Consider the following 26,857-nt stretch of genomic DNA (forward strand, 5'->3'; position numbering starts at 1 on the left):
GAAACTTGCCTTTTTCATAAAAGTGATAGTAAAATTTTGATGCTGCGTGTATCGATTTTGAGGATTAAATACTAATAAAATGTCATTATTTCTTATATCCTGATTACAGAAACAGCCTATCTTGCAGCACTTATCAATGATTTGAAGTAACTTGATCAATCGATCTCTGAGAATAAAGTGAAAACCGTACCAATCACCGCAGTAAAAGGTATGTGATTGATATAATTTTGAGTTACTATGGTGCCTTCAATCGTAGATGCTTTAAGTACTTAAGTTTGACTGATATAGAATTCTGCTCACCTTCTTGCTGCATTTATTTAATGCTTGTGCTTATTTGATAAGCCTCCTATTATTCAATTCCACAGTTCATTTATTAGTGTATAAAAACTCCTTAAAAATTATGAAAAAAAAATTTAACTTGTTTACCTGACTATATTGTGTGAGTAATATTGTTATATTTTTATGATAGTTTGAAAAGTACGTCGTTTCACCATTCAAATGAGGCAAATGCAACGAGAACTACTACATTTGAAGTACGGAGCAACCTGGAGGAGGTAAGAATACTTATATTAATAATTGTTTGATAATTTATAGTCGCACAATTGAAACTGAATTTTCATCCTTGTGTAACATGCGGTGAAATGACAATCTGCAGTACACATGTTGGGACCATTTGCTAAATTAATTCCAATTTCCTTTTTTTCCTTAGAATTAAGCAGAGATATCCGGGTAACTTCTCCATTGCTCGGCAACGTTGGTGAGTTTGCATGTGTTTGGGCTACGGGTATTTTCCTGGTCTCCTCTGTCATGTGGCGTGACGGTAACGATTGTGATAAAAATCTTCGATTTCTTCGGTTATATGGATAGGTTCATTCGTGATCGCAACAGTGCTTGACTTCCAGTCGAATTTTTTGTTTGCAGATTACCTATTTTACCATAGATTACTTACAGTAACCATCACTTACTCGGCATTCGCGAAAACGAATTGTGTTTAGCTAATGATATGATAATCTACGTTTGAATTTACCCATGATGTCGTCTAAGTGGTGGATTCATCTGAGATTTGAACACATTCCAACGATTGTTGGAACCCTATTCGCGTGATTGTTATCAAATTGCACGTTACATCTTGAGCTATTTTCAATTTTTCAACAGCCAGCAAGTATCGATCGCTCGCAGGTTTAGTTCACCTAGAAAAATGCTAAATAGCATACACCATGTTTTGAATCCATTTTACGAAAGGTTAATGTACTGTTGGCTTGCCAGTATTCACCATAATAATACGCGCAATAATAGGGTAGGCCATCCATGTCTTCCTACCGACTGCGTGTACTATGAGCTAGACTCAGGTCAGCTAAGGTAGATATGGCACCTAGACTGCAGAATGTACACTCGACGATCACTTTATTGAAATCAGACAAAGTAAGTCACAGTGGCCACGGTGCAAATGAGGAAGAATGATGTGTGTTGGAAAAAATGAAAAATCGCATAGATCGAATATAGGTAACCGGGTAGGTAGGTGGTTTTCCAGGGATCCGTCGCGGGGCTTATGCATGCACGTATGAGTCTCTTATCAATATTTTCGTTGGGTGGTCGCGTTGGGAATCAGGCAAGGGTAGGAAGGTCACGATGTACCGCGATGTTACTAGATAACTTTTGTAATCCACAGCGTCAAACGATCACAGAGATCTTCCTTATAAGAAGTTCGGTATTAGACTCTTCAAATCATTTGTATACTTTCAAATTTGAATATTGTTCAATTCCACATTTTTCGTTCCTACCCTGAAACCATTTTTCAGCCACTAGTCAATTCAATTATTTAGTCATCATGAATTTTTATTCAAGTCAATTGATCTCTGTAACCGTCTGAATGGGCAAAACGCATCTCTGGATCATCTATCGCGTTCCGTGGTACGCTAGATGGGGAGAGAGGCTGAGCTCGAAGACTTCGCGTCGAAGAGGATCGCCGACCGTCACGCCACACAATAATGCATGCTTTCCAATTTCCCTCCTGGATTGATTCGCATCTGTAAACAACAATTCGCATCGCAATGTGTCACATTCAAAATGGCGTAGCTGTGGATTGGGTTTTAACAGTTTTGCGACAATTCCTAGATATTTAAGGTTTTTTAGACAGATCAATGCGCCTTTTTGCACGTAGATTGATCATTATAATCGGACGCGCCTTTTGCGCGACGATTTTGCAAATAGTATGATATGCCGAAAATCGAAACACTTCTCGTGTGTTGTGCCTTCAGTTCTTCAGACGATTTTGTTTCGAATAACGGAGTTTTCAAGTCTGACGGCGCCTTTTGCGCGTTAACTTGATACCTTACGGTTCTGAGAGAAAGTGCGCCATTTGCAGGCCGGCGCTCAACGCGTGGAATTGAGGAACACGGAGGGAATAGTGATAGTGAAGAATCTTGTAAGTATTTATGAAATACATCTAAATTATTCAAGAATATATAATGCTTTGTTGATGGATATCATGTTCTGTTTCAGGGCAAAGAACTAATTGTTTTTACAAATACACTGCAAAATACAGAATGTTTAGTGAAACATAAACATACTTCTCCAAAAAAAAAAATTGTGAGCATATAAAGTTTGTTCATCATTTGTTCATGCTGTAATAAGATCATTCATTAATATGTATAATTTTTTCAGTCTTAACCACTATGGTGGCACTTTGTGATAACAAATCTGCTGTATCATCCACTGCTTTTGCAACGCTGAACACGATAGAGTACCAGTCGGTTTCTGACCTGCATTTACCGTCCAGGATATCAAAAAAAATTTATTTCGGTTAGAGGACGCTACCAAATGAAGGTCACGTCAAATGGGAGTCTGCGCCTCATAGAGCCCGTACGTATCAACTGTAGCCAATATCGCAGACAGTGTCGGTACATGTAAAGAGACTGCCGACTATGAATTGCACATGGGCAATTAGCAGCTGGTAAAATAGACTATAACTTATATGGTACAAAAATCATCTTCCTGTTCTTGAGCAGAGACCTCAGGTTCCAGAGGAATCTATTCTACTGAGTTCAGTCAACGCCCAGAGTAAAGTCCTTCGGAGCCTACATAATCTTTCTGCAAAAGATTATCCTACATACGGCAGTCCGATAAATTGGTATAGAGTGCGGTCCTACAGATGACATTCAACTTTTCCAATTTTTCTTACAGAAAAACGAACTTAGATGCCATAGTTCTATGCACACGAATTCAACACTGAATCAATTTCACAGAACGCAGTCCTACGCAAATTTAACGCATAAAATGGACCGGATCTTATACAGAACATAGATATTATGTCTACGTTCATATTGTTCACAGATTCTGTGTTAATGTTCTTCAGAATCGGTCCATTTCACGGTTAATTTTTGTAGAACTGCACTGTGTAGAATCGATTCGATGTTGACTTCATGTTATATGGAACTGTAGTGAATGAAATTATTTTTTTGTAGAAAAGATTGTGTTCAGTGATTCAGGTCAAAAGTTTTTCGTAGAAACGTACTCTGTATGATTTCCATTCTGTAGGTTTGTCGTATGTAGGATAAAATTTGCGTAGAAAAAACGTTGTGAGATATTCTCCGTAAGACATTTACTCCGTTGAATAGATTTATAGATAGAACCAGTCTATTACTTTCTTGTCACGCTGTTCCAAATTAAATAATGAAAGACAAACCACTGCTGATGAATTTTGGAATTGAAATCCACATAGTTTGATATTTGAGTATTTTTAGAGATCCTACAAAGTTTGGACGCTTGTTTCAGGTTGAGGGAACTCTTCAGAAACTAACAATGATCGAAAAATGTAAGAATCAACTCAAAGGCATTTGAACAATCTGTCGAACCCCTAGAAATTAATCCAACATTCCCGAGGTAAGTCAATTCGCCTACATTTTTCAAGTGAATTAGTAAACAGCGAATAAACATCTATCGTGAGCAGAGTGATCATGTTTCAATAATTTTTGTTGCCGCAACAATTACTCATTCAATTTTCCACGGTAAGAAATCGTTTGGATAGACAGAGGTTCATAGAAAAATTGTATCCCCTGTACGTTGTAAGGACGGCTGTGTCGGCATCGACTGCAGGTGCTCGGTCGGGTCATGTGGGTGATTTTCGTCTCCCGCAGAGTTGTCCCACACTCCTACCTCCTCCCGGGGGAGAGCAATCCTGGTTACTTTGCGCCAAACCACATTGGCAGCTCACCCATTAATCACTTCCCCGTTCCCCAGATTGGTAGGTGAGTTCATGGAGGGGGGATAGAAAGGCGGAAAAGAGCCTGTCTCGTAATTTTGTTTCGTGGCTCCGCGCGAAACTCGACGAAAAAAGTTGTTTCCGCTACACTAAAATCCTTTCGCGCGGCATCGTATTGTTGGCGCTGTCCTACCGACTTCTGCGACAGATTTCAAGGCACCTTCGCCTCGGATGCTTAAGTGGTGTTACCAAAGTCCCCGGTCTCGTGCTCATTCTTTTATACCCTCCAGTACCCGCAGTTTCTCTCCCTCGCCCGGCTAATGAGACGTTGAATAATTGTTACCTTTCCAGAGTCTGTAATTAACGGTATACGTATAGAATTTTGGACGTCATTCACCCCTGTCTCCACGCCCACATAGTTTATAGGCACACTGTACCATACGTTAGTTAGTTAATCATTATTCGGGCTAATTGCGATCGTGTAATAATTAATTTTCCCGATAGACGCGAGAATTAGCGATTTTTTCAGACGAGAGGACCTACTTATTTGGAAAATGATATCTCAATTGATATGAATAAAAGTAATCGGAAAGCCAAAGAACTATTAGGTTAATCGCGTGAGACGCGGGCAACACTGAAAAATGTTCTGAAAACTCAGCAGCGCCAGATTGGCGGGCCGCGAATCTTGCGTCGCGAAAATCGCGGACCCAGTTTGGAAGCCTGACTGAATTTATAAAATCCAATTAATATTAAATTACATCATCAGTTGATTTAAATAATATCACATGTATTGAGTATGCAGATATGGACACCGGCGCATAAAGAACCGATATTTCCAAATAATGCCATGTTTTCATGTGGTACTAGTTAAAAGTTTTTGGTATATCTCACTTTTTACAGCTATTCTATGTTGTTATGATGGTGTATTGGGCAGTCTTGGCACCTTTGGGATTGCACAATCGTTTACAGTGGCGCAAAACAGTTGAAAGATTCAGCTTCGTTTTATCCAGTTTCATCGTGGTATGGTTTTGGTAATCTTTCGCCGTGAAGTAGTTAACTAGTTCTCCGGTATCAACACTCTCCTGTATCTTGTAGTGCATGTACAAGTTGAATTCACCTTTCTTCTTTGCACCGTTCTTACCCAGAGCCGACAGGCTATACTTTGCTTTCAGCACATCGTTGATTGTCGATGAGAAGCGGTTGATGGTGTCGAGAGACTGGCGGCCGATCATGTACTTTGGTATAAGTTCGAACTCTTTCGTAGAAATCGGTCTCAGTTTTGGGAATATTAAACACTCTACGCCAAGAATGTCTCATCAGTCCAACCGGGAACATTCATTTGCGTCCTATGATGATCTCAACCTCGTACAGACGGTCTTCTTTATCATCAGTCATCATTCAACATCATTTTTAAACCTGGAAAATAATGTTGAAAGATGACTGATAATGAAGAGAACCGTCTGTACGAGGTTGAGATCATCATACGAAGAAAATAAATATTTACGGTTGGACTGATGAGACATTCTTGGCGTAGTGTATACCGCCGGATTAGAATGAGGGAATACTCTTCTGTTCGCGCCACTTTATTATTATTATATTGGTTTTGTAAATTTATCATAGCAATACTTTAGTTTCGTTATATTTGTATGTTGCACCTATTTACCACGTATAAGGTGACTAAAAAGTCACATACAGTAGATTTACTTTCTTATTCCACATGACGAGTAGTTCAACGTTAGAGTAATTCAAATTACGTACTTATTGCCTTACGTACTTAAGAATTTTTTTTTGTGGGAAAAAAAAGAGATATTTCCAAAATTTTTTTTTTGTTTTGTTCGTTGTTTATTAAAGATACATAACAAATTTTTTTTAAATTTTCACGCCCTATGGTGGCGCTGGGGAAGCTCCCGCGTCAGGTGCCGTTGCTTCTGCAGTGATTCGCGGCACGCAGCAGAACTGTCTTCAAAGTCGATCTGAAAAAAAAATACCGAGTGTTTTCGTTAATAATATGATATTTTGAAGATAAGTACATAGGGATTTGAAAAAATATTGATTTTTTGAAGCTGTCACAGTGGTGTTGTCCCTTAAGATCATTGAATGATCATTCAATCTGGTTGACAAGGAACGCACCAGCGGCTGTATTATCCTGTTTTATGATGATCTGATTGGCAGTTGATAAACACTGGTCTTGCTTCGGCTTTTCCCTCTGCATCGTGAGGGTTTTTATGCCGAAGCAAGCGTCTTGTCTTTCCCGCGAAATTGTGTTATTTATTTATTTACCCTCTCACTCACTCATCCCATTCCGATTGAAGTTAGAGAAGAACTCTGGTCAAACGACCAAAACATGGTGCCCCGGGTGAGGAGTGAGTGATTGGGTTTTTCTTGTTCGTCAAGTTCGTGTTAACTTGTCACCTGGTACTGGCTGGTGCGTCTTGTGTATGTCTTGTACGTGTGTAAGCCGAGACGAGGCTTAGGGATTAGGATTAGCGTGGCACAAAGGCCTTCACGCGACACTCACTAACAAGCGAGGTATTGTAATACGTGGTCGTATTGTCATCGTGTATGCCCATTACCTTTGCTTTCCTCGCTCAGTTGCGTTTGGTTCTTCGACTGTGATACACGTTCGTTTGGACCTCTCGAGTTATAACAGTTTTCAATCAAACTTCATCGCGACATGGCTCCAGTAGCCTTACAGAAGCTTACTGCATTGCAGCGGGCTCGTGAAGGCGAAATAGAAGGCTTGCGACAGAGGTTAACAAGCAAACCGCGAGATACGCTTACGAAACGAGTCGTTCAATCGCGACTTGACGCTCTAAATGAAATTTGGACAGAGGTTCGTAAGGCTCACGCTGAGATCATCGTTCGAGAAAACGCGGACGCCGACCCGTACGTCACCGATAATTGGTTCGGGCGAATTCAGGGTGTATACGAGAACGCCCTTGACGAGTTTTTGGCGCTTCTGACTTCCGCGGAAAAGGTGGAAACAGAGGCCGTCACTAGACCCGCGGCGGCAAGCACCTCTGGAATTACCGGAACGGGTGTCGCGAAACTCCCTCGCATTCCTCTTCCAACCTTTTCGGGAAAGTATGAGGATTGGGCAAGTTTTTGCGACCTTTTCACTACGTTGGTGCATGACGTAGCTTCTCTATCTGACGCAACCAAGCTGCAGTATTTGAAGCTTTGCTTGACCGGTAGTGCCGCGGACCTAATAAAGGACGTCGCTACGACCAGTGCGAATTACATCAGCACATGGCAGGCGTTAAAGACTCGATATCACAACCCTCGATTAATAATGAATAAACATTTGGCTTCGTTCATGCGGATCCCGCACTTGAAAAACGAGTCTGCTTTCGAGCTCCGTTCCTTCGTCGACGAAGCTCAGCGAATAGTTCGTGCGTTAGCGAATTTAAAATTACCAGTGGAGCATTGGGACGTCTGGCTTGTCTTTGAGAGATTATAGAAATAACAAAAGTATATTATTTACGAGATTATACATAAGACCAAATATATTTAATTCTGGGAATCTAGCTTCACCAGTCCGACGTCAGCTTTTCTTTCTTTACAACAATCAAATATTAGAATAGCGGTTCACTAACCGTACGATCCCTACAGGGCGAAATTACAAAGGTCTGAGCAACTTATCTTTTCTAGATGCCTCGTCGATCGTTGGCTCTTTCTTTTAGACTCCGGGGACTCTCGGATGGTGATTTGGCGGAGAATTAATTTGTGGAATCTCCCGATGTTCGACTCGATCGGGATGGGCCGTCCGTATCCAGTCCACGTTACCCTCCCTTCCTCCTTCTCCGGTTATTATAACTTGGCACGCGTCTGGTCTCCTCAACGTCCCCGGAGAGAAAGAGGAAGAGATCTCGTGGTCCCCGAAAACCTTACCCCTTTCGCTGGCCGAGCGACAACCGCGAACGTCTCGGCTATTAACGCTACTCGGCGCCGCGTCACCGATCTCCTCTAGTTTGCCATCTTAGTGGCCTAATAAGGCCGCGAATATTTGAATTGGGCATCGGCACTTACATCTTCGTGCTCTCTGAATGCTTAGATTCGGAGTCGCGAAGGTTGTGGGAAGCGGAGCTGAGCCAGGGTGACCTCTCGGAGGGTACCAGCTCTCTTCGTTCACTCCCGAAATTCACGGACTTGATAAAGTTTTTGGAACGGAGAACTCAGGCCTTGACTATGATCGCGCTCGAGTGTCGAACGGAGAAGAGGTCGGCTTCAACACCTTCTGCGGGACCCCAACCCCGTAAGGTTTTCCACCACACTGGTGCTGCGGTCCTGCGGCAATCCTAAATTCGAATTCGAAACAGACGCGCTCGTCTTCCCAAAACTCACCTCGCGTCTCCCATCGGATAGATTTGGCGATCTAGATTTGGGACAATTTGAGGTCTTGCGCTGGTGGATCCGGACTTTTCGGTTTCCCAAGATGTAGACGTGATTTTGGGCGCTGATGTTTATGGCCAGTTGCTCCGTCCCGGCTTGAAACGGTTCCCTACCTCACAACTTGTCGCTCAAAGTACGGCTTTTGGTTGGGTGATTTCCGGTACGGTGCGGTCCGACAAACGGCGGGCGGACAGGGCTCACTCTTCCTTGCCAACACGGGCACTTCATTGCTTGGGTGAGCCGGATTTGGAGCGGGTCCTGCGGCGCTTTTGGTCTCTCGAGGAGATTGCTCCGAATTCGGGTGGATTGACGCCCGAGGACGAGATGGCTGAGCATTTGTTCGGGGAGGCTCACAGTCGCGAGAAGACGGGTCTCTCGCTTAGTTACCTCTCTCTCCTGATTCGCGACCGCCATCTCCCGGTCGCGGAGGCTTTCCGAAATCGTCGGGATCACGGAGACACTCTTTCATGGATCAGCGAATCCGAATGGCGATCCACAGAACTCTCCCGTCTTCTGATTATCTCTCGCACTTTTCTTGTTCTGTCAGGATAATTGAACGAATGTATATTGTATTCAATGCGCTGGAAACATTTTGAAGTTAGGTAATGTTATACCATGTTCTACGACGTATTTTCTGTAATTTCGAACAGATCTTCAAGTTGAACCACCTAATTTCTCAGGCTCTCCGAGTACTTTCAGATAATCAAAGTGAAATTTCGATATGACGAAAAATGTGAAAGTTTTGAGTCTCAGTATGGTCCTCCCTCAAACATTAAAATTGTACTTCGTGTTCTTCTTTCAATTGCACGTTACAGTCGTAACTTTTATTCGGACCGACATCATTTACCTAATATCATTTGCTGCTGCCCAACATTGACCCCGGCTGCCTGTTCCAACTGTTCCGTAGTGGGTGATATACGCCGTATAAGAATGATCAATAAATTCCTACTCACACACAATGGCGGAGATATTCTTTTACTGCCTCGCTGTCTTCGGCAGTAAAATTCAGACGTTCGACGTCCCGCGCCGCCTTCTCGCAGTCAGCGGCGGCCCAGAGCGCCCGGTAGGCCGCCGAACGACGGTCACTCTGCAGACGCGCCGCAAATAAACGATTCGCCAATCGCTCTGCCTTCCGCAAAGTGACCGTCATCAGGCCATCCTGCGGCAAAACATCTTGGATCCTAAAGACAGAAAAACCAAGATTGGATCAATCTTGATACCTTTCCATTCCTCTGATAGTCTAATCAATCTAGCCCAATAATTAGGCTGACTTGTAAATAATTCCCCTGCGGATGAGAGATATGTCAATCGACTCAGAAAATTGTCCCGAATAACATATGAAAATGTATCTCTACAGAATTTCCGGGTACGTCATTAAATTCATTGAAAAGTATCAATTAATTGTGAGTTGGCGCTGTCAGTCGATTTCCGAACACGTTCCATGTATCAGTGCTTACCGTATGTGGTAAACGGCGAGGGCCGCCGCTTCGTTTTGCAGATACGTCGCCGTCGTCAAAAATCGGCGGAAACCGCCGGCGGTGACGAAAAAGTCATTTAACGATTCGACCGTCAGGGACCCGTGACGGCCGGTGTGTTTTAACACTCGCCTGACTATGTCGCCGAGCGTGTCAGCGTCCATCTTCGGCTTCCTGGCGACGTTCTGTCGGACCCACTCTTTCAATAGGACAACTTGCGTGTAATTGTTTTCAAAATGACGTGTGTCCAGAATGAGTGCCGACATCTTTCTGAAAATATTCACTAATTAGCAAGCCAATTACCTACTAGTGGGCTATAAATTTTGATGAAAATTCATGATAAATGAACTTTTGTTTATGGTCAGTTGCTCCGTCCCGGCTTGAAACGGTTCCCTACCTCACAACTTGTCGCTCAAAGTACGGCTTTTGGTTGGGTGATTTCCGGTACGGTGCGGTCCGACAAAGGGCGGGCGGACAGGGCTCACTCTTCCTTGCCAACACGGGCACTTCATTGCTTGGGTGAGCCGGATTTGGAGCGGGTCCTGCGGCGCTTTTGGTCTCTCGAGGAGATTGCTCCGAATTCGGGTGGATTGACGCCCGAGGACGAGATGGCTGAGCATTTGTTCGGGGAGGCTCACAGTCGCGAGAAGACGGGTCTCTCGCTTAGTTACCTCTCTCTCCTGATTCGCGACCGCCATCTCCCGGTCGCGGAGGCTTTCCGAAATCGTCTCGATCACGGAGACACTCTTTCGTGGATCAGCGAATCCGAATGGCGATCCACAGAACTCTCCCATCGGATAGATTTGGCGATCTAGATTTGGGACAATTTGAGGTCTTGCGCTGGTGGATCCGGACTTTTCGGTTTCCCAAGATGTAGACGTGATTTTGGGCGCTGATGTTTATGGCCAGTTGCTCCGTCCCGGCTTGAAACGGTTCCCTACCTCACAACTTGTCGCTCAAAGTACGGCTTTTGGTTGGGTGATTTCCGGTACGGTGCGGTCCGACAAAGGGCGGGCGGACAGGGCTCACTCTTCCTTGCCAACACGGGCACTTCATTGCTTGGGTGAGCCGGATTTGGAGCGGGTCCTGCGGCGCTTTTGGTCTCTCGAGGAGATTGCTCCGAATTCGGGTGGATTGACGCCCGAGGACGAGATGGCTGAGCATTTGTTCGGGGAGGCTCACAGTCGCGAGAAGACGGGTCTCTCGCTTAGTTACCTCTCTCTCCTGATTCGCGACCGCCATCTCCCGGTCGCGGAGGCTTTCCGAAATCGTCTCGATCACGGAGACACTCTTTCGTGGATCAGCGAATCCGAATGGCGATCCACAGAACTCTCCCATCGGATAGATTTGGCGATCTAGATTTGGGACAATTTGAGGTCTTGCGCTGGTGGATCCGGACTTTTCGGTTTCCCAAGATGTAGACGTGATTTTGGGCGCTGATGTTTATGGCCAGTTGCTCCGTCCCGGCTTGAAACGGTTCCCTACCTCACAACTTGTCGCTCAAAGTACGGCTTTTGGTTGGGTGATTTCCGGTACGGTGCGGTCCGACAAACGGCGGGCGGACAGGGCTCACTCTTCCTTGCCAACACGGGCACTTCATTGCTTGGGTGAGCCGGATTTGGAGCGGGTCCTGCGGCGCTTTTGGTCTCTCGAGGAGATTGCTCCGAATTCGGGTGGATTGACGCCCGAGGACGAGATGGCTGAGCATTTGTTCGGGGAGGCTCACAGTCGCGAGAAGACGGGTCTCTCGCTTAGTTACCTCTCTCTCCTGATTCGCGACCGCCATCTCCCGGTCGCGGAGGCTTTCCGAAATCGTCGGGATCACGGAGACACTCTTTCATGGATCAGCGAATCCGAATGGCGATCCACAGAACTCTCCCGTCTTCTGATTATCTCTCGCACTTTTCTTGTTCTGTCAGGATAATTGAACGAATGTATATTGTATTCAATGCGCTGGAAACATTTTGAAGTTAGGTAATGTTATACCATGTTCTACGACGTATTTTCTGTAATTTCGAACAGATCTTCAAGTTGAACCACCTAATTTCTCAGGCTCTCCGAGTACTTTCAGATAATCAAAGTGAAATTTCGATATGACGAAAAATGTGAAAGTTTTGAGTCTCAGTATGGTCCTCCCTCAAACATTAAAATTGTACTTCGTGTTCTTCTTTCAATTGCACGTTACAGTCGTAACTTTTATTCGGACCGACATCATTTACCTAATATCATTTGCTGCTGCCCAACATTGACCCCGGCTGCCTGTTCCAACTGTTCCGTAGTGGGTGATATACGCCGTATAAGAATGATCAATAAATTCCTACTCACACACAATGGCGGAGATATTCTTTTACTGCCTCGCTGTCTTCGGCAGTAAAATTCAGACGTTCGACGTCCCGCGCCGCCTTCTCGCAGTCAGCGGCGGCCCAGAGCGCCCGGTAGGCCGCCGAACGACGGTCACTCTGCAGACGCGCCGCAAATAAACGATTCGCCAATCGCTCTGCCTTCCGCAAAGTGACCGTCATCAGGCCATCCTGCGGCAAAACATCTTGGATCCTAAAGACAGAAAAACCAAGATTGGATCAATCTTGATACCTTTCCATTCCTCTGATAGTCTAATCAATCTAGCCCAATAATTAGGCTGACTTGTAAATAATTCCCCTGCGGATGAGAGATATGTCAATCGACTCAGAAAATTGTCCCGAATAACATATGAAAATGTATCTCTACAGAATTTCCGGGTACGTCATTAAATTCATTGAAAAGTATCAATTAATTGTGAGTTGGCGCTGTCAGTCGATTTCCGAACACGTTCCATGTATCAGTGCTTACCGTATGTGGTAAACGGCGAGGGCCGCCGCTTCGTTTTGCAGATACGTCGCCGTCGTCAAAAATCGGCGGAAACCGCCGGCGGTGACGAAAAAGTCATTTAACGATTCGACCGTCAGGGACCCGTGACGGCCGGTGTGTTTTAACACTCGCCTGACTATGTCGCCGAGCGTGTCAGCGTCCATCTTCGGCTTCCTGGCGACGTTCTGTCGGACCCACTCTTTCAATAGGACAACTTGCGTGTAATTGTTTTCAAAATGACGTGTGTCCAGAATGAGTGCCGACATCTTTCTGAAAATATTCACTAATTAGCAAGCCAATTACCTACTAGTGGGCTATAAATTTTGATGAAAATTCATGATAAATGAACTTTTGTTTATGGTCAGTTGCTCCGTCCCGGCTTGAAACGGTTCCCTACCTCACAACTTGTCGCTCAAAGTACGGCTTTTGGTTGGGTGATTTCCGGTACGGTGCGGTCCGACAAACGGCGGGCGGACAGGGCTCACTCTTCCTTGCCAACACGGGCACTTCATTGCTTGGGTGAGCCGGATTTGGAGCGGGTCCTGCGGCGCTTTTGGTCTCTCGAGGAGATTGCTCCGAATTCGGGTGGATTGACGCCCGAGGACGAGATGGCTGAGCATTTGTTCGGGGAGGCTCACAGTCGCGAGAAGACGGGTCTCTCGCTTAGTTACCTCTCTCTCCTGATTCGCGACCGCCATCTCCCGGTCGCGGAGGCTTTCCGAAATCGTCTCGATCACGGAGACACTCTTTCGTGGATCAGCGAATCCGAATGGCGATCCACAGAACTCTCCCATCGGATAGATTTGGCGATCTAGATTTGGGACAATTTGAGGTCTTGCGCTGGTGGATCCGGACTTTTCGGTTTCCCAAGATGTAGACGTGATTTTGGGCGCTGATGTTTATGGCCAGTTGCTCCGTCCCGGCTTGAAACGGTTCCCTACCTCACAACTTGTCGCTCAAAGTACGGCTTTTGGTTGGGTGATTTCCGGTACGGTGCGGTCCGACAAAGGGCGGGCGGACAGGGCTCACTCTTCCTTGCCAACACGGGCACTTCATTGCTTGGGTGAGCCGGATTTGGAGCGGGTCCTGCGGCGCTTTTGGTCTCTCGAGGAGATTGCTCCGAATTCGGGTGGATTGACGCCCGAGGACGAGATGGCTGAGCATTTGTTCGGGGAGGCTCACAGTCGCGAGAAGACGGGTCTCTCGCTTAGTTACCTCTCTCTCCTGATTCGCGACCGCCATCTCCCGGTCGCGGAGGCTTTCCGAAATCGTCTCGATCACGGAGACACTCTTTCGTGGATCAGCGAATCCGAATGGCGATCCACAGAACTCTCCCATCGGATAGATTTGGCGATCTAGATTTGGGACAATTTGAGGTCTTGCGCTGGTGGATCCGGACTTTTCGGTTTCCCAAGATGTAGACGTGATTTTGGGCGCTGATGTTTATGGCCAGTTGCTCCGTCCCGGCTTGAAACGGTTCCCTACCTCACAACTTGTCGCTCAAAGTACGGCTTTTGGTTGGGTGATTTCCGGTACGGTGCGGTCCGACAAACGGCGGGCGGACAGGGCTCACTCTTCCTTGCCAACACGGGCACTTCATTGCTTGGGTGAGCCGGATTTGGAGCGGGTCCTGCGGCGCTTTTGGTCTCTCGAGGAGATTGCTCCGAATTCGGGTGGATTGACGCCCGAGGACGAGATGGCTGAGCATTTGTTCGGGGAGGCTCACAGTCGCGAGAAGACGGGTCTCTCGCTTAGTTACCTCTCTCTCCTGATTCGCGACCGCCATCTCCCGGTCGCGGAGGCTTTCCGAAATCGTCGGGATCACGGAGACACTCTTTCATGGATCAGCGAATCCGAATGGCGATCCACAGAACTCTCCCGTCTTCTGATTATCTCTCGCACTTTTCTTGTTCTGTCAGGATAATTGAACGAATGTATATTGTATTCAATGCGCTGGAAACATTTTGAAGTTAGGTAATGTTATACCATGTTCTACGACGTATTTTCTGTAATTTCGAACAGATCTTCAAGTTGAACCACCTAATTTCTCAGGCTCTCCGAGTACTTTCAGATAATCAAAGTGAAATTTCGATATGACGAAAAATGTGAAAGTTTTGAGTCTCAGTATGGTCCTCCCTCAAACATTAAAATTGTACTTCGTGTTCTTCTTTCAATTGCACGTTACAGTCGTAACTTTTATTCGGACCGACATCATTTACCTAATATCATTTGCTGCTGCCCAACATTGACCCCGGCTGCCTGTTCCAACTGTTCCGTAGTGGGTGATATACGCCGTATAAGAATGATCAATAAATTCCTACTCACACACAATGGCGGAGATATTCTTTTACTGCCTCGCTGTCTTCGGCAGTAAAATTCAGACGTTCGACGTCCCGCGCCGCCTTCTCGCAGTCAGCGGCGGCCCAGAGCGCCCGGTAGGCCGCCGAACGACGGTCACTCTGCAGACGCGCCGCAAATAAACGATTCGCCAATCGCTCTGCCTTCCGCAAAGTGACCGTCATCAGGCCATCCTGCGGCAAAACATCTTGGATCCTAAAGACAGAAAAACCAAGATTGGATCAATCTTGATACCTTTCCATTCCTCTGATAGTCTAATCAATCTAGCCCAATAATTAGGCTGACTTGTAAATAATTCCCCTGCGGATGAGAGATATGTCAATCGACTCAGAAAATTGTCCCGAATAACATATGAAAATGTATCTCTACAGAATTTCCGGGTACGTCATTAAATTCATTGAAAAGTATCAATTAATTGTGAGTTGGCGCTGTCAGTCGATTTCCGAACACGTTCCATGTATCAGTGCTTACCGTATGTGGTAAACGGCGAGGGCCGCCGCTTCGTTTTGCAGATACGTCGCCGTCGTCAAAAATCGGCGGAAACCGCCGGCGGTGACGAAAAAGTCATTTAACGATTCGACCGTCAGGGACCCGTGACGGCCGGTGTGTTTTAACACTCGCCTGACTATGTCGCCGAGCGTGTCAGCGTCCATCTTCGGCTTCCTGGCGACGTTCTGTCGGACCCACTCTTTCAATAGGACAACTTGCGTGTAATTGTTTTCAAAATGACGTGTGTCCAGAATGAGTGCCGACATCTTTCTGAAAATATTCACTAATTAGCAAGCCAATTACCTACTAGTGGGCTATAAATTTTGATGAAAATTCATGATAAATGAACTTTTGTTTATGGTCAGTTGCTCCGTCCCGGCTTGAAACGGTTCCCTACCTCACAACTTGTCGCTCAAAGTACGGCTTTTGGTTGGGTGATTTCCGGTACGGTGCGGTCCGACAAACGGCGGGCGGACAGGGCTCACTCTTCCTTGCCAACACGGGCACTTCATTGCTTGGGTGAGCCGGATTTGGAGCGGGTCCTGCGGCGCTTTTGGTCTCTCGAGGAGATTGCTCCGAATTCGGGTGGATTGACGCCCGAGGACGAGATGGCTGAGCATTTGTTCGGGGAGGCTCACAGTCGCGAGAAGACGGGTCTCTCGCTTAGTTACCTCTCTCTCCTGATTCGCGACCGCCATCTCCCGGTCGCGGAGGCTTTCCGAAATCGTCTCGATCACGGAGACACTCTTTCGTGGATCAGCGAATCCGAATGGCGATCCACAGAACTCTCCCATCGGATAGATTTGGCGATCTAGATTTGGGACAATTTGAGGTCTTGCGCTGGTGGATCCGGACTTTTCGGTTTCCCAAGATGTAGACGTGATTTTGGGCGCTGATGTTTATGGCCAGTTGCTCCGTCCCGGCTTGAAACGGTTCCCTACCTCACAACTTGTCGCTCAAAGTACGGCTTTTGGTTGGGTGATTTCCGGTACGGTGCGGTCCGACAAACGGCGGGCGGACAGGGCTCACTCTTCCTTGCCAACACGGGCACTTCATTGCTTGGGTGAGCCGGATTTGGAGCGGGTCCTGCGGCGCTTTTGGTCTCTCGAGGAGATTGCTCCGAATTCGGGTGGATTGACGCCCGAGGACGAGATGGCTGAGCATTTGTTCGGGGAGGCTCACAGTCGCGAGAAGACGGGTCTCTCGCTTAGTTACCTCTCTCTCCTGATTCGCGACCGCCATCTCCCGGTCGCGGAGGCTTTCCGAAATCGTCGGGATCACGGAGACACTCTTTCATGGATCAGCGAATCCGAATGGCGATCCACAGAACTCTCCCGTCTTCTGATTATCTCTCGCACTTTTCTTGTTCTGTCAGGATAATTGAACGAATGTATATTGTATTCAATGCGCTGGAAACATTTTGAAGTTAGGTAATGTTATACCATGTTCTACGACGTATTTTCTGTAATTTCGAACAGATCTTCAAGTTGAACCACCTAATTTCTCAGGCTCTCCGAGTACTTTCAGATAATCAAAGTGAAATTTCGATATGACGAAAAATGTGAAAGTTTTGAGTCTCAGTATGGTCCTCCCTCAAACATTAAAATTGTACTTCGTGTTCTTCTTTCAATTGCACGTTACAGTCGTAACTTTTATTCGGACCGACATCATTTACCTAATATCATTTGCTGCTGCCCAACATTGACCCCGGCTGCCTGTTCCAACTGTTCCGTAGTGGGTGATATACGCCGTATAAGAATGATCAATAAATTCCTACTCACACACAATGGCGGAGATATTCTTTTACTGCCTCGCTGTCTTCGGCAGTAAAATTCAGACGTTCGACGTCCCGCGCCGCCTTCTCGCAGTCAGCGGCGGCCCAGAGCGCCCGGTAGGCCGCCGAACGACGGTCACTCTGCAGACGCGCCGCAAATAAACGATTCGCCAATCGCTCTGCCTTCCGCAAAGTGACCGTCATCAGGCCATCCTGCGGCAAAACATCTTGGATCCTAAAGACAGAAAAACCAAGATTGGATCAATCTTGATACCTTTCCATTCCTCTGATAGTCTAATCAATCTAGCCCAATAATTAGGCTGACTTGTAAATAATTCCCCTGCGGATGAGAGATATGTCAATCGACTCAGAAAATTGTCCCGAATAACATATGAAAATGTATCTCTACAGAATTTCCGGGTACGTCATTAAATTCATTGAAAAGTATCAATTAATTGTGAGTTGGCGCTGTCAGTCGATTTCCGAACACGTTCCATGTATCAGTGCTTACCGTATGTGGTAAACGGCGAGGGCCGCCGCTTCGTTTTGCAGATACGTCGCCGTCGTCAAAAATCGGCGGAAACCGCCGGCGGTGACGAAAAAGTCATTTAACGATTCGACCGTCAGGGACCCGTGACGGCCGGTGTGTTTTAACACTCGCCTGACTATGTCGCCGAGCGTGTCAGCGTCCATCTTCGGCTTCCTGGCGACGTTCTGTCGGACCCACTCTTTCAATAGGACAACTTGCGTGTAATTGTTTTCAAAATGACGTGTGTCCAGAATGAGTGCCGACATCTTTCTGAAAATATTCACTAATTAGCAAGCCAATTACCTACTAGTGGGCTATAAATTTTGATGAAAATTCATGATAAATGAACTTTTGTTTATGGTCAGTTGCTCCGTCCCGGCTTGAAACGGTTCCCTACCTCACAACTTGTCGCTCAAAGTACGGCTTTTGGTTGGGTGATTTCCGGTACGGTGCGGTCCGACAAACGGCGGGCGGACAGGGCTCACTCTTTCTTGCCAACACGGGCACTTCATTGCTTGGGTGAGCCGGATTTGGAGCGGGTCCTGCGGCGCTTTTGGTCTCTCGAGGAGATTGCTCCGAATTCGGGTGGATTGACGCCCGAGGACGAGATGGCTGAGCATTTGTTCGGGGAGGCTCACAGTCGCGAGAAGACGGGTCTCTCGCTTAGTTACCTCTCTCTCCTGATTCGCGACCGCCATCTCCCGGTCGCGGAGGCTTTCCGAAATCGTCTCGATCACGGAGACACTCTTTCGTGGATCAGCGAATCCGAATGGCGATCCACAGAACTCTCCCATCGGATAGATTTGGCGATCTAGATTTGGGACAATTTGAGGTCTTGCGCTGGTGGATCCGGACTTTTCGGTTTCCCAAGATGTAGACGTGATTTTGGGCGCTGATGTTTATGGCCAGTTGCTCCGTCCCGGCTTGAAACGGTTCCCTACCTCACAACTTGTCGCTCAAAGTACGGCTTTTGGTTGGGTGATTTCCGGTACGGTGCGGTCCGACAAACGGCGGGCGGACAGGGCTCACTCTTCCTTGCCAACACGGGCACTTCATTGCTTGGGTGAGCCGGATTTGGAGCGGGTCCTGCGGCGCTTTTGGTCTCTCGAGGAGATTGCTCCGAATTCGGGTGGATTGACGCCCGAGGACGAGATGGCTGAGCATTTGTTCGGGGAGGCTCACAGTCGCGAGAAGACGGGTCTCTCGCTTAGTTACCTCTCTCTCCTGATTCGCGACCGCCATCTCCCGGTCGCGGAGGCTTTCCGAAATCGTCGGGATCACGGAGACACTCTTTCATGGATCAGCGAATCCGAATGGCGATCCACAGAACTCTCCCGTCTTCTGATTATCTCTCGCACTTTTCTTGTTCTGTCAGGATAATTGAACGAATGTATATTGTATTCAATGCGCTGGAAACATTTTGAAGTTAGGTAATGTTATACCATGTTCTACGACGTATTTTCTGTAATTTCGAACAGATCTTCAAGTTGAACCACCTAATTTCTCAGGCTCTCCGAGTACTTTCAGATAATCAAAGTGAAATTTCGATATGACGAAAAATGTGAAAGTTTTGAGTCTCAGTATGGTCCTCCCTCAAACATTAAAATTGTACTTCGTGTTCTTCTTTCAATTGCACGTTACAGTCGTAACTTTTATTCGGACCGACATCATTTACCTAATATCATTTGCTGCTGCCCAACATTGACCCCGGCTGCCTGTTCCAACTGTTCCGTAGTGGGTGATATACGCCGTATAAGAATGATCAATAAATTCCTACTCACACACAATGGCGGAGATATTCTTTTACTGCCTCGCTGTCTTCGGCAGTAAAATTCAGACGTTCGACGTCCCGCGCCGCCTTCTCGCAGTCAGCGGCGGCCCAGAGCGCCCGGTAGGCCGCCGAACGACGGTCACTCTGCAGACGCGCCGCAAATAAACGATTCGCCAATCGCTCTGCCTTCCGCAAAGTGACCGTCATCAGGCCATCCTGCGGCAAAACATCTTGGATCCTAAAGACAGAAAAACCAAGATTGGATCAATCTTGATACCTTTCCATTCCTCTGATAGTCTAATCAATCTAGCCCAATAATTAGGCTGACTTGTAAATAATTCCCCTGCGGATGAGAGATATGTCAATCGACTCAGAAAATTGTCCCGAATAACATATGAAAATGTATCTCTACAGAATTTCCGGGTACGTCATTAAATTCATTGAAAAGTATCAATTAATTGTGAGTTGGCGCTGTCAGTCGATTTCCGAACACGTTCCATGTATCAGTGCTTACCGTATGTGGTAAACGGCGAGGGCCGCCGCTTCGTTTTGCAGATACGTCGCCGTCGTCAAAAATCGGCGGAAACCGCCGGCGGTGACGAAAAAGTCATTTAACGATTCGACCGTCAGGGACCCGTGACGGCCGGTGTGTTTTAACACTCGCCTGACTATGTCGCCGAGCGTGTCAGCGTCCATCTTCGGCTTCCTGGCGACGTTCTGTCGGACCCACTCTTTCAATAGGACAACTTGCGTGTAATTGTTTTCAAAATGACGTGTGTCCAGAATGAGTGCCGACATCTTTCTGAAAATATTCACTAATTAGCAAGCCAATTACCTACTAGTGGGCTATAAATTTTGATGAAAATTCATGATAAATGAACTTTTGTTTATGGTCAGTTGCTCCGTCCCGGCTTGAAACGGTTCCCTACCTCACAACTTGTCGCTCAAAGTACGGCTTTTGGTTGGGTGATTTCCGGTACGGTGCGGTCCGACAAAGGGCGGGCGGACAGGGCTCACTCTTCCTTGCCAACACGGGCACTTCATTGCTTGGGTGAGCCGGATTTGGAGCGGGTCCTGCGGCGCTTTTGGTCTCTCGAGGAGATTGCTCCGAATTCGGGTGGATTGACGCCCGAGGACGAGATGGCTGAGCATTTGTTCGGGGAGGCTCACAGTCGCGAGAAGACGGGTCTCTCGCTTAGTTACCTCTCTCTCCTGATTCGCGACCGCCATCTCCCGGTCGCGGAGGCTTTCCGAAATCGTCTCGATCACGGAGACACTCTTTCGTGGATCAGCGAATCCGAATGGCGATCCACAGAACTCTCCCATCGGATAGATTTGGCGATCTAGATTTGGGACAATTTGAGGTCTTGCGCTGGTGGATCCGGACTTTTCGGTTTCCCAAGATGTAGACGTGATTTTGGGCGCTGATGTTTATGGCCAGTTGCTCCGTCCCGGCTTGAAACGGTTCCCTACCTCACAACTTGTCGCTCAAAGTACGGCTTTTGGTTGGGTGATTTCCGGTACGGTGCGGTCCGACAAAGGGCGGGCGGACAGGGCTCACTCTTCCTTGCCAACACGGGCACTTCATTGCTTGGGTGAGCCGGATTTGGAGCGGGTCCTGCGGCGCTTTTGGTCTCTCGAGGAGATTGCTCCGAATTCGGGTGGATTGACGCCCGAGGACGAGATGGCTGAGCATTTGTTCGGGGAGGCTCACAGTCGCGAGAAGACGGGTCTCTCGCTTAGTTACCTCTCTCTCCTGATTCGCGACCGCCATCTCCCGGTCGCGGAGGCTTTCCGAAATCGTCTCGATCACGGAGACACTCTTTCGTGGATCAGCGAATCCGAATGGCGATCCACAGAACTCTCCCATCGGATAGATTTGGCGATCTAGATTTGGGACAATTTGAGGTCTTGCGCTGGTGGATCCGGACTTTTCGGTTTCCCAAGATGTAGACGTGATTTTGGGCGCTGATGTTTATGGCCAGTTGCTCCGTCCCGGCTTGAAACGGTTCCCTACCTCACAACTTGTCGCTCAAAGTACGGCTTTTGGTTGGGTGATTTCCGGTACGGTGCGGTCCGACAAACGGCGGGCGGACAGGGCTCACTCTTCCTTGCCAACACGGGCACTTCATTGCTTGGGTGAGCCGGATTTGGAGCGGGTCCTGCGGCGCTTTTGGTCTCTCGAGGAGATTGCTCCGAATTCGGGTGGATTGACGCCCGAGGACGAGATGGCTGAGCATTTGTTCGGGGAGGCTCACAGTCGCGAGAAGACGGGTCTCTCGCTTAGTTACCTCTCTCTCCTGATTCGCGACCGCCATCTCCCGGTCGCGGAGGCTTTCCGAAATCGTCGGGATCACGGAGACACTCTTTCATGGATCAGCGAATCCGAATGGCGATCCACAGAACTCTCCCGTCTTCTGATTATCTCTCGCACTTTTCTTGTTCTGTCAGGATAATTGAACGAATGTATATTGTATTCAATGCGCTGGAAACATTTTGAAGTTAGGTAATGTTATACCATGTTCTACGACGTATTTTCTGTAATTTCGAACAGATCTTCAAGTTGAACCACCTAATTTCTCAGGCTCTCCGAGTACTTTCAGATAATCAAAGTGAAATTTCGATATGACGAAAAATGTGAAAGTTTTGAGTCTCAGTATGGTCCTCCCTCAAACATTAAAATTGTACTTCGTGTTCTTCTTTCAATTGCACGTTACAGTCGTAACTTTTATTCGGACCGACATCATTTACCTAATATCATTTGCTGCTGCCCAACATTGACCCCGGCTGCCTGTTCCAACTGTTCCGTAGTGGGTGATATACGCCGTATAAGAATGATCAATAAATTCCTACTCACACACAATGGCGGAGATATTCTTTTACTGCCTCGCTGTCTTCGGCAGTAAAATTCAGACGTTCGACGTCCCGCGCCGCCTTCTCGTAGTCAGCGGCGGCCCAGAGCGCCCGGTAGGCCGCCGAACGACGGTCACTCTGCAGACGCGCCGCAAATAAACGATTCGCCAATCGCTCTGCCTTCCGCAAAGTGACCGTCATCAGGCCATCCTGCGGCAAAACATCTTGGATCCTAAAGACAGAAAAACCAAGATTGGATCAATCTTGATACCTTTCCATTCCTCTGATAGTCTAATCAATCTAGCCCAATAATTAGGCTGACTTGTAAATAATTCCCCTGCGGATGAGAGATATGTCAATCGACTCAGAAAATTGTCCCGAATAACATATGAAAATGTATCTCTACAGAATTTCCGGGTACGTCATTAAATTCATTGAAAAGTATCAATTAATTGTGAGTTGGCGCTGTCAGTCGATTTCCGAACACGTTCCATGTATCAGTGCTTACCGTATGTGGTAAACGGCGAGGGCCGCCGCTTCGTTTTGCAGATACGTCGCCGTCGTCAAAAATCGGCGGAAACCGCCGGCGGTGACGAAAAAGTCATTTAACGATTCGACCGTCAGGGACCCGTGACGGCCGGTGTGTTTTAACACTCGCCTGACTATGTCGCCGAGCGTGTCAGCGTCCATCTTCGGCTTCCTGGCGACGTTCTGTCGGACCCACTCTTTCAATAGGACAACTTGCGTGTAATTGTTTTCAAAATGACGTGTGTCCAGAATGAGTGCCGACATCTTTCTGAAAATATTCACTAATTAGCAAGCCAATTACCTACTAGTGGGCTATAAATTTTGATGAAAATTCATGATAAATGAACTTTTGTTTATGGTCAGTTGCTCCGTCCCGGCTTGAAACGGTTCCCTACCTCACAACTTGTCGCTCAAAGTACGGCTTTTGGTTGGGTGATTTCCGGTACGGTGCGGTCCGACAAACGGCGGGCGGACAGGGCTCACTCTTCCTTGCCAACACGGGCACTTCATTGCTTGGGTGAGCCGGATTTGGAGCGGGTCCTGCGGCGCTTTTGGTCTCTCGAGGAGATTGCTCCGAATTCGGGTGGATTGACGCCCGAGGACGAGATGGCTGAGCATTTGTTCGGGGAGGCTCACAGTCGCGAGAAGACGGGTCTCTCGCTTAGTTACCTCTCTCTCCTGATTCGCGACCGCCATCTCCCGGTCGCGGAGGCTTTCCGAAATCGTCTCGATCACGGAGACACCCTTTCGTGGATCAGCGAATCCGAATGGCGATCCACAGAACTCTCCCATCGGATAGATTTGGCGATCTAGATTTGGGACAATTTGAGGTCTTGCGCTGGTGGATCCGGACTTTTCGGTTTCCTAAGATGTAGACGTGATTTTGGGCGCTGATGTTTATGGCCAGTTGCTCCGTCCCGGCTTGAAACGGTTCCCTACCTCACAACTTGTCGCTCAAAGTACGGCTTTTGGTTGGGTGATTTCCGGTACGGTGCGGTCCGACAAACGGCGGGCGGACAGGGCTCACTCTTCCTTGCCAACACGGGCACTTCATTGCTTGGGTGAGTCGGATTTGGAGCGGGTCCTGCGGCGCTTTTGGTCTCTCGAGGAGATTGCTCCGAATTCGGGTGGATTGACGCCCGAGGACGAGATGGCTGAGCATTTGTTCGGGGAGGCTCACAGTCGCGACTCGCGAGGTCGGTGCGGGGTCCGGCTTCCTGTGGGACCGGAGCATCCTAGGGTGGCTAACGAGACTGGATCAATGGCGCTTAAATCTCTCTCTGGTATGCAACGTCGACTGTCGCGAGACGCTAGATTGGCTGAGGCATACGGTAGCTTCATGAGGGACTACGAACGCCTGGGACATATGACTCGAGTCCCGGCCTTAGAAATACGGTGCGAGGACGCGTGGTACCTTCCACATCACGCAGTGATTCAGGCTTCAGGTGACAAATGGAAACTTCGCGTTGTGTTTGATGCCTCTCGGACAACTCGCGAAGGGCACTGCCTGAATAACTTTTTGTGGTCAGGACCCCCCTTCCAGAGCGATCTGTCATTGATCCTCTCAAATTGGCGAAAATACCGTTTCGCGTTTATCGTGGACATGGTGAGGGTGTTCCGGCGGGCTCTGGTCGTGCGCGAGGACCAGGATCTGCAGAGGGGTGTGTGGGCGACGATCGCTGACGCCGGTCCTGTTGATTACCGTTTGAATGCTGTCGCGTGCGGGACGACTTGTGCCCCATATCTGGCCATCCGCACGCTTTCGCAGTTGGTTATTGATGAGGGGGTTGACTTTCCTCTCGGAGCGGTGGTGTAAATATTGGTTTCTAGGCAGTCACGGCGTAAGGGAGAAAATCCGTCGATTCGGAGTTGGACGCGAGTGGTCCTGAGTGCACATGGGGCGGCGTCTGGTTCCCTTCGGCGGGGACACTGGGTGTCCGTGAGTCCGAGCCGGGATTCCGGCGTCTGATTTGATTGGATTACATGGATCGGATTGATTATCACTTCGGGTTATCGGAATCTCAGAAAGAAATAATTGACAGTTTCAGTGGCTTGGATTCGAGTATTTTGAGGAATTGCGATCTAGTAGAACGACTGAATCCGACACGTGTGTTTTGTTAATTTTATTTTGCAGTTCAGGTTTGGGAAATCTCTCGAGGGTAATAAAAAACACGATGACTACAGATGTAATCGAAAACTCTTTGAATACTGGGTTATAGCACGTTGCTTACACGTCATCCGGAAGTACTCGACTAAACTCGGCTTCCGCCGCGGTAACTCTCACGCCCTCTCACTCTCCACACAATCTGTCAAACATGGCGTACACTCCCAGAGACCTGCGCACGCAGGCGCGGGAGATTCGAGTACGAGAACACTTACTCAACAGTGTGTGCGCCAGATTGTAAAGCGTCATGAATCAGAGAATAAATAAAAGTGTATTTGAACGAGACTAGAAGTAGCCTCTAGGAAGAATGATCAAACTCCACCCGGTTACGGATGGCCTTGTAAGGGTGGTCACGATTGAAACCGCAACTACCACTCTACGGCGGCCCATCTTTCGTCTATGCCGGCTGCACCTCGAAGATGGCGGCAAAGGGCGTAGGGCAATGTCGGAGGCCTGAGGATTCGTCTGTTGGACGAAGGCGGGCGGGATGTTCGCGCCACTTTATTATTATTATATTAGTTTTGTAAATTTATCATAGCAATACCTTAGTTTCGTTATATTTGTATGTTGCACCTATTTACCACGTATAAGGTGACTCAAGAGTCACAACAGTAGATTTACTTTCTTATTCCACATGACGAGTAGTTCAACGTTAGAGTAATTCAAATTACGTACTTATTGCCCACGTCAGAAATTCGTGAGCCGATACTCGAATCGGCAGTTACGTACGTTCGCTTGGCCGGTGAGGGCGCAGCGCAAGTTAGTTAGTCTCGAGCGCTCGAATAGGTAGGACGTGTTAGGTTCTCCTTAGACACGCGCGTCGATTATTTCGTCTCGCGTAGTTTTAAGATTTATCCGTTTAACACGGTCGGGGGAGACGTGGTTCACCCTCCGGTTGGGCCGGGGGTGTCGCGTCTCCCTGGGCGAGCGTCATTGCTTCAGCGTTGGTTCCCGAGACGTCGGGACCGCTGTTTGCACGGCATTGGGCTACCTTGCCGCTCCCCACTCCCTGCTTCCACGAGTGCGTGGAAGTTGCGGAGCACGGTTTCTCATGGAGACTTAGATAAGTTGGCTTAAGGGACAACACCAATGTGACCCCCTGTTTTTGTTGCCGTTTTTCAAGAATTTTTTTTTGTGGGAAAAAAAGGGATATTTCCAAAATTTTTTTTTGTTTTGTTCGTTGTTTATTAAAGATACATAACAAATTTTTTTAAAATTTTCACGCCCTATGGTGGCGCTGGGGAAGCTCCCGCGTCAGGTGCCGTTGCTTCTGCAGTGATTCGCGGCACGCAGCAGAACTGTCTTCAAAGTCGATCTGAAAAAAAATACCGAGTGTTTTCGTTAATAATATGATATTTTGAACAGAAGTACATAGGGATTTGAAAAAATATTGATTTTTTGAAGCTGTCACAGTGGTGTTGTCCCTTAAGATCATTGAATGATCATTCAATCTGGTTGACAAGGAACGCACCAGCG

General features: G+C 47.5%; 3 protein-coding genes across 12 annotated transcripts in view; 2 read left to right on the forward strand and 1 right to left on the reverse strand.

Moving 5' to 3' along the window:
• Positions 1-26,857, forward strand: part of LOC124185055 — a 225,195-nt gene that overhangs the window by 1,570 nt on the left and 196,768 nt on the right. For all 10 annotated transcript variants that reach the window (XM_046575400.1, XM_046575390.1, XM_046575388.1 and 7 more), the window contains exons 4-8: positions 110-208; positions 470-554; positions 710-2,589; positions 2,665-2,862; positions 3,775-3,882. The gene's annotated coding sequence lies outside the window, so the exon portion shown is untranslated. The remainder of the gene's footprint in view (positions 1-109; positions 209-469; positions 555-709; positions 2,590-2,664; positions 2,863-3,774; positions 3,883-26,857) is intronic.
• On the reverse strand, positions 5,107-6,413 carry LOC124185567 (spindle and kinetochore-associated protein 1-like). Its single transcript, XM_046576444.1, has 2 exons — positions 6,332-6,413; positions 5,107-5,456 (listed from the first exon to the last, which is right to left on the reverse strand). Exons 1-2 carry the CDS (start codon positions 6,411-6,413, stop codon positions 5,107-5,109), a joined length of 432 nt encoding a protein of 143 aa, XP_046432400.1.
• LOC124185061 lies at positions 24,300-25,413 on the forward strand. Its single transcript, XM_046575412.1, has 2 exons — positions 24,300-24,612; positions 24,853-25,413. Exons 1-2 carry the CDS (start codon positions 24,368-24,370, stop codon positions 25,031-25,033), a joined length of 426 nt encoding a protein of 141 aa, XP_046431368.1. The 5' UTR covers positions 24,300-24,367; the 3' UTR covers positions 25,034-25,413.

Source organism: Neodiprion fabricii, chromosome 6 (genome assembly GCF_021155785.1).
Source record: "Neodiprion fabricii isolate iyNeoFabr1 chromosome 6, iyNeoFabr1.1, whole genome shotgun sequence".
Lineage (NCBI taxonomy): Eukaryota > Metazoa > Arthropoda > Insecta > Hymenoptera > Diprionidae > Neodiprion > Neodiprion fabricii.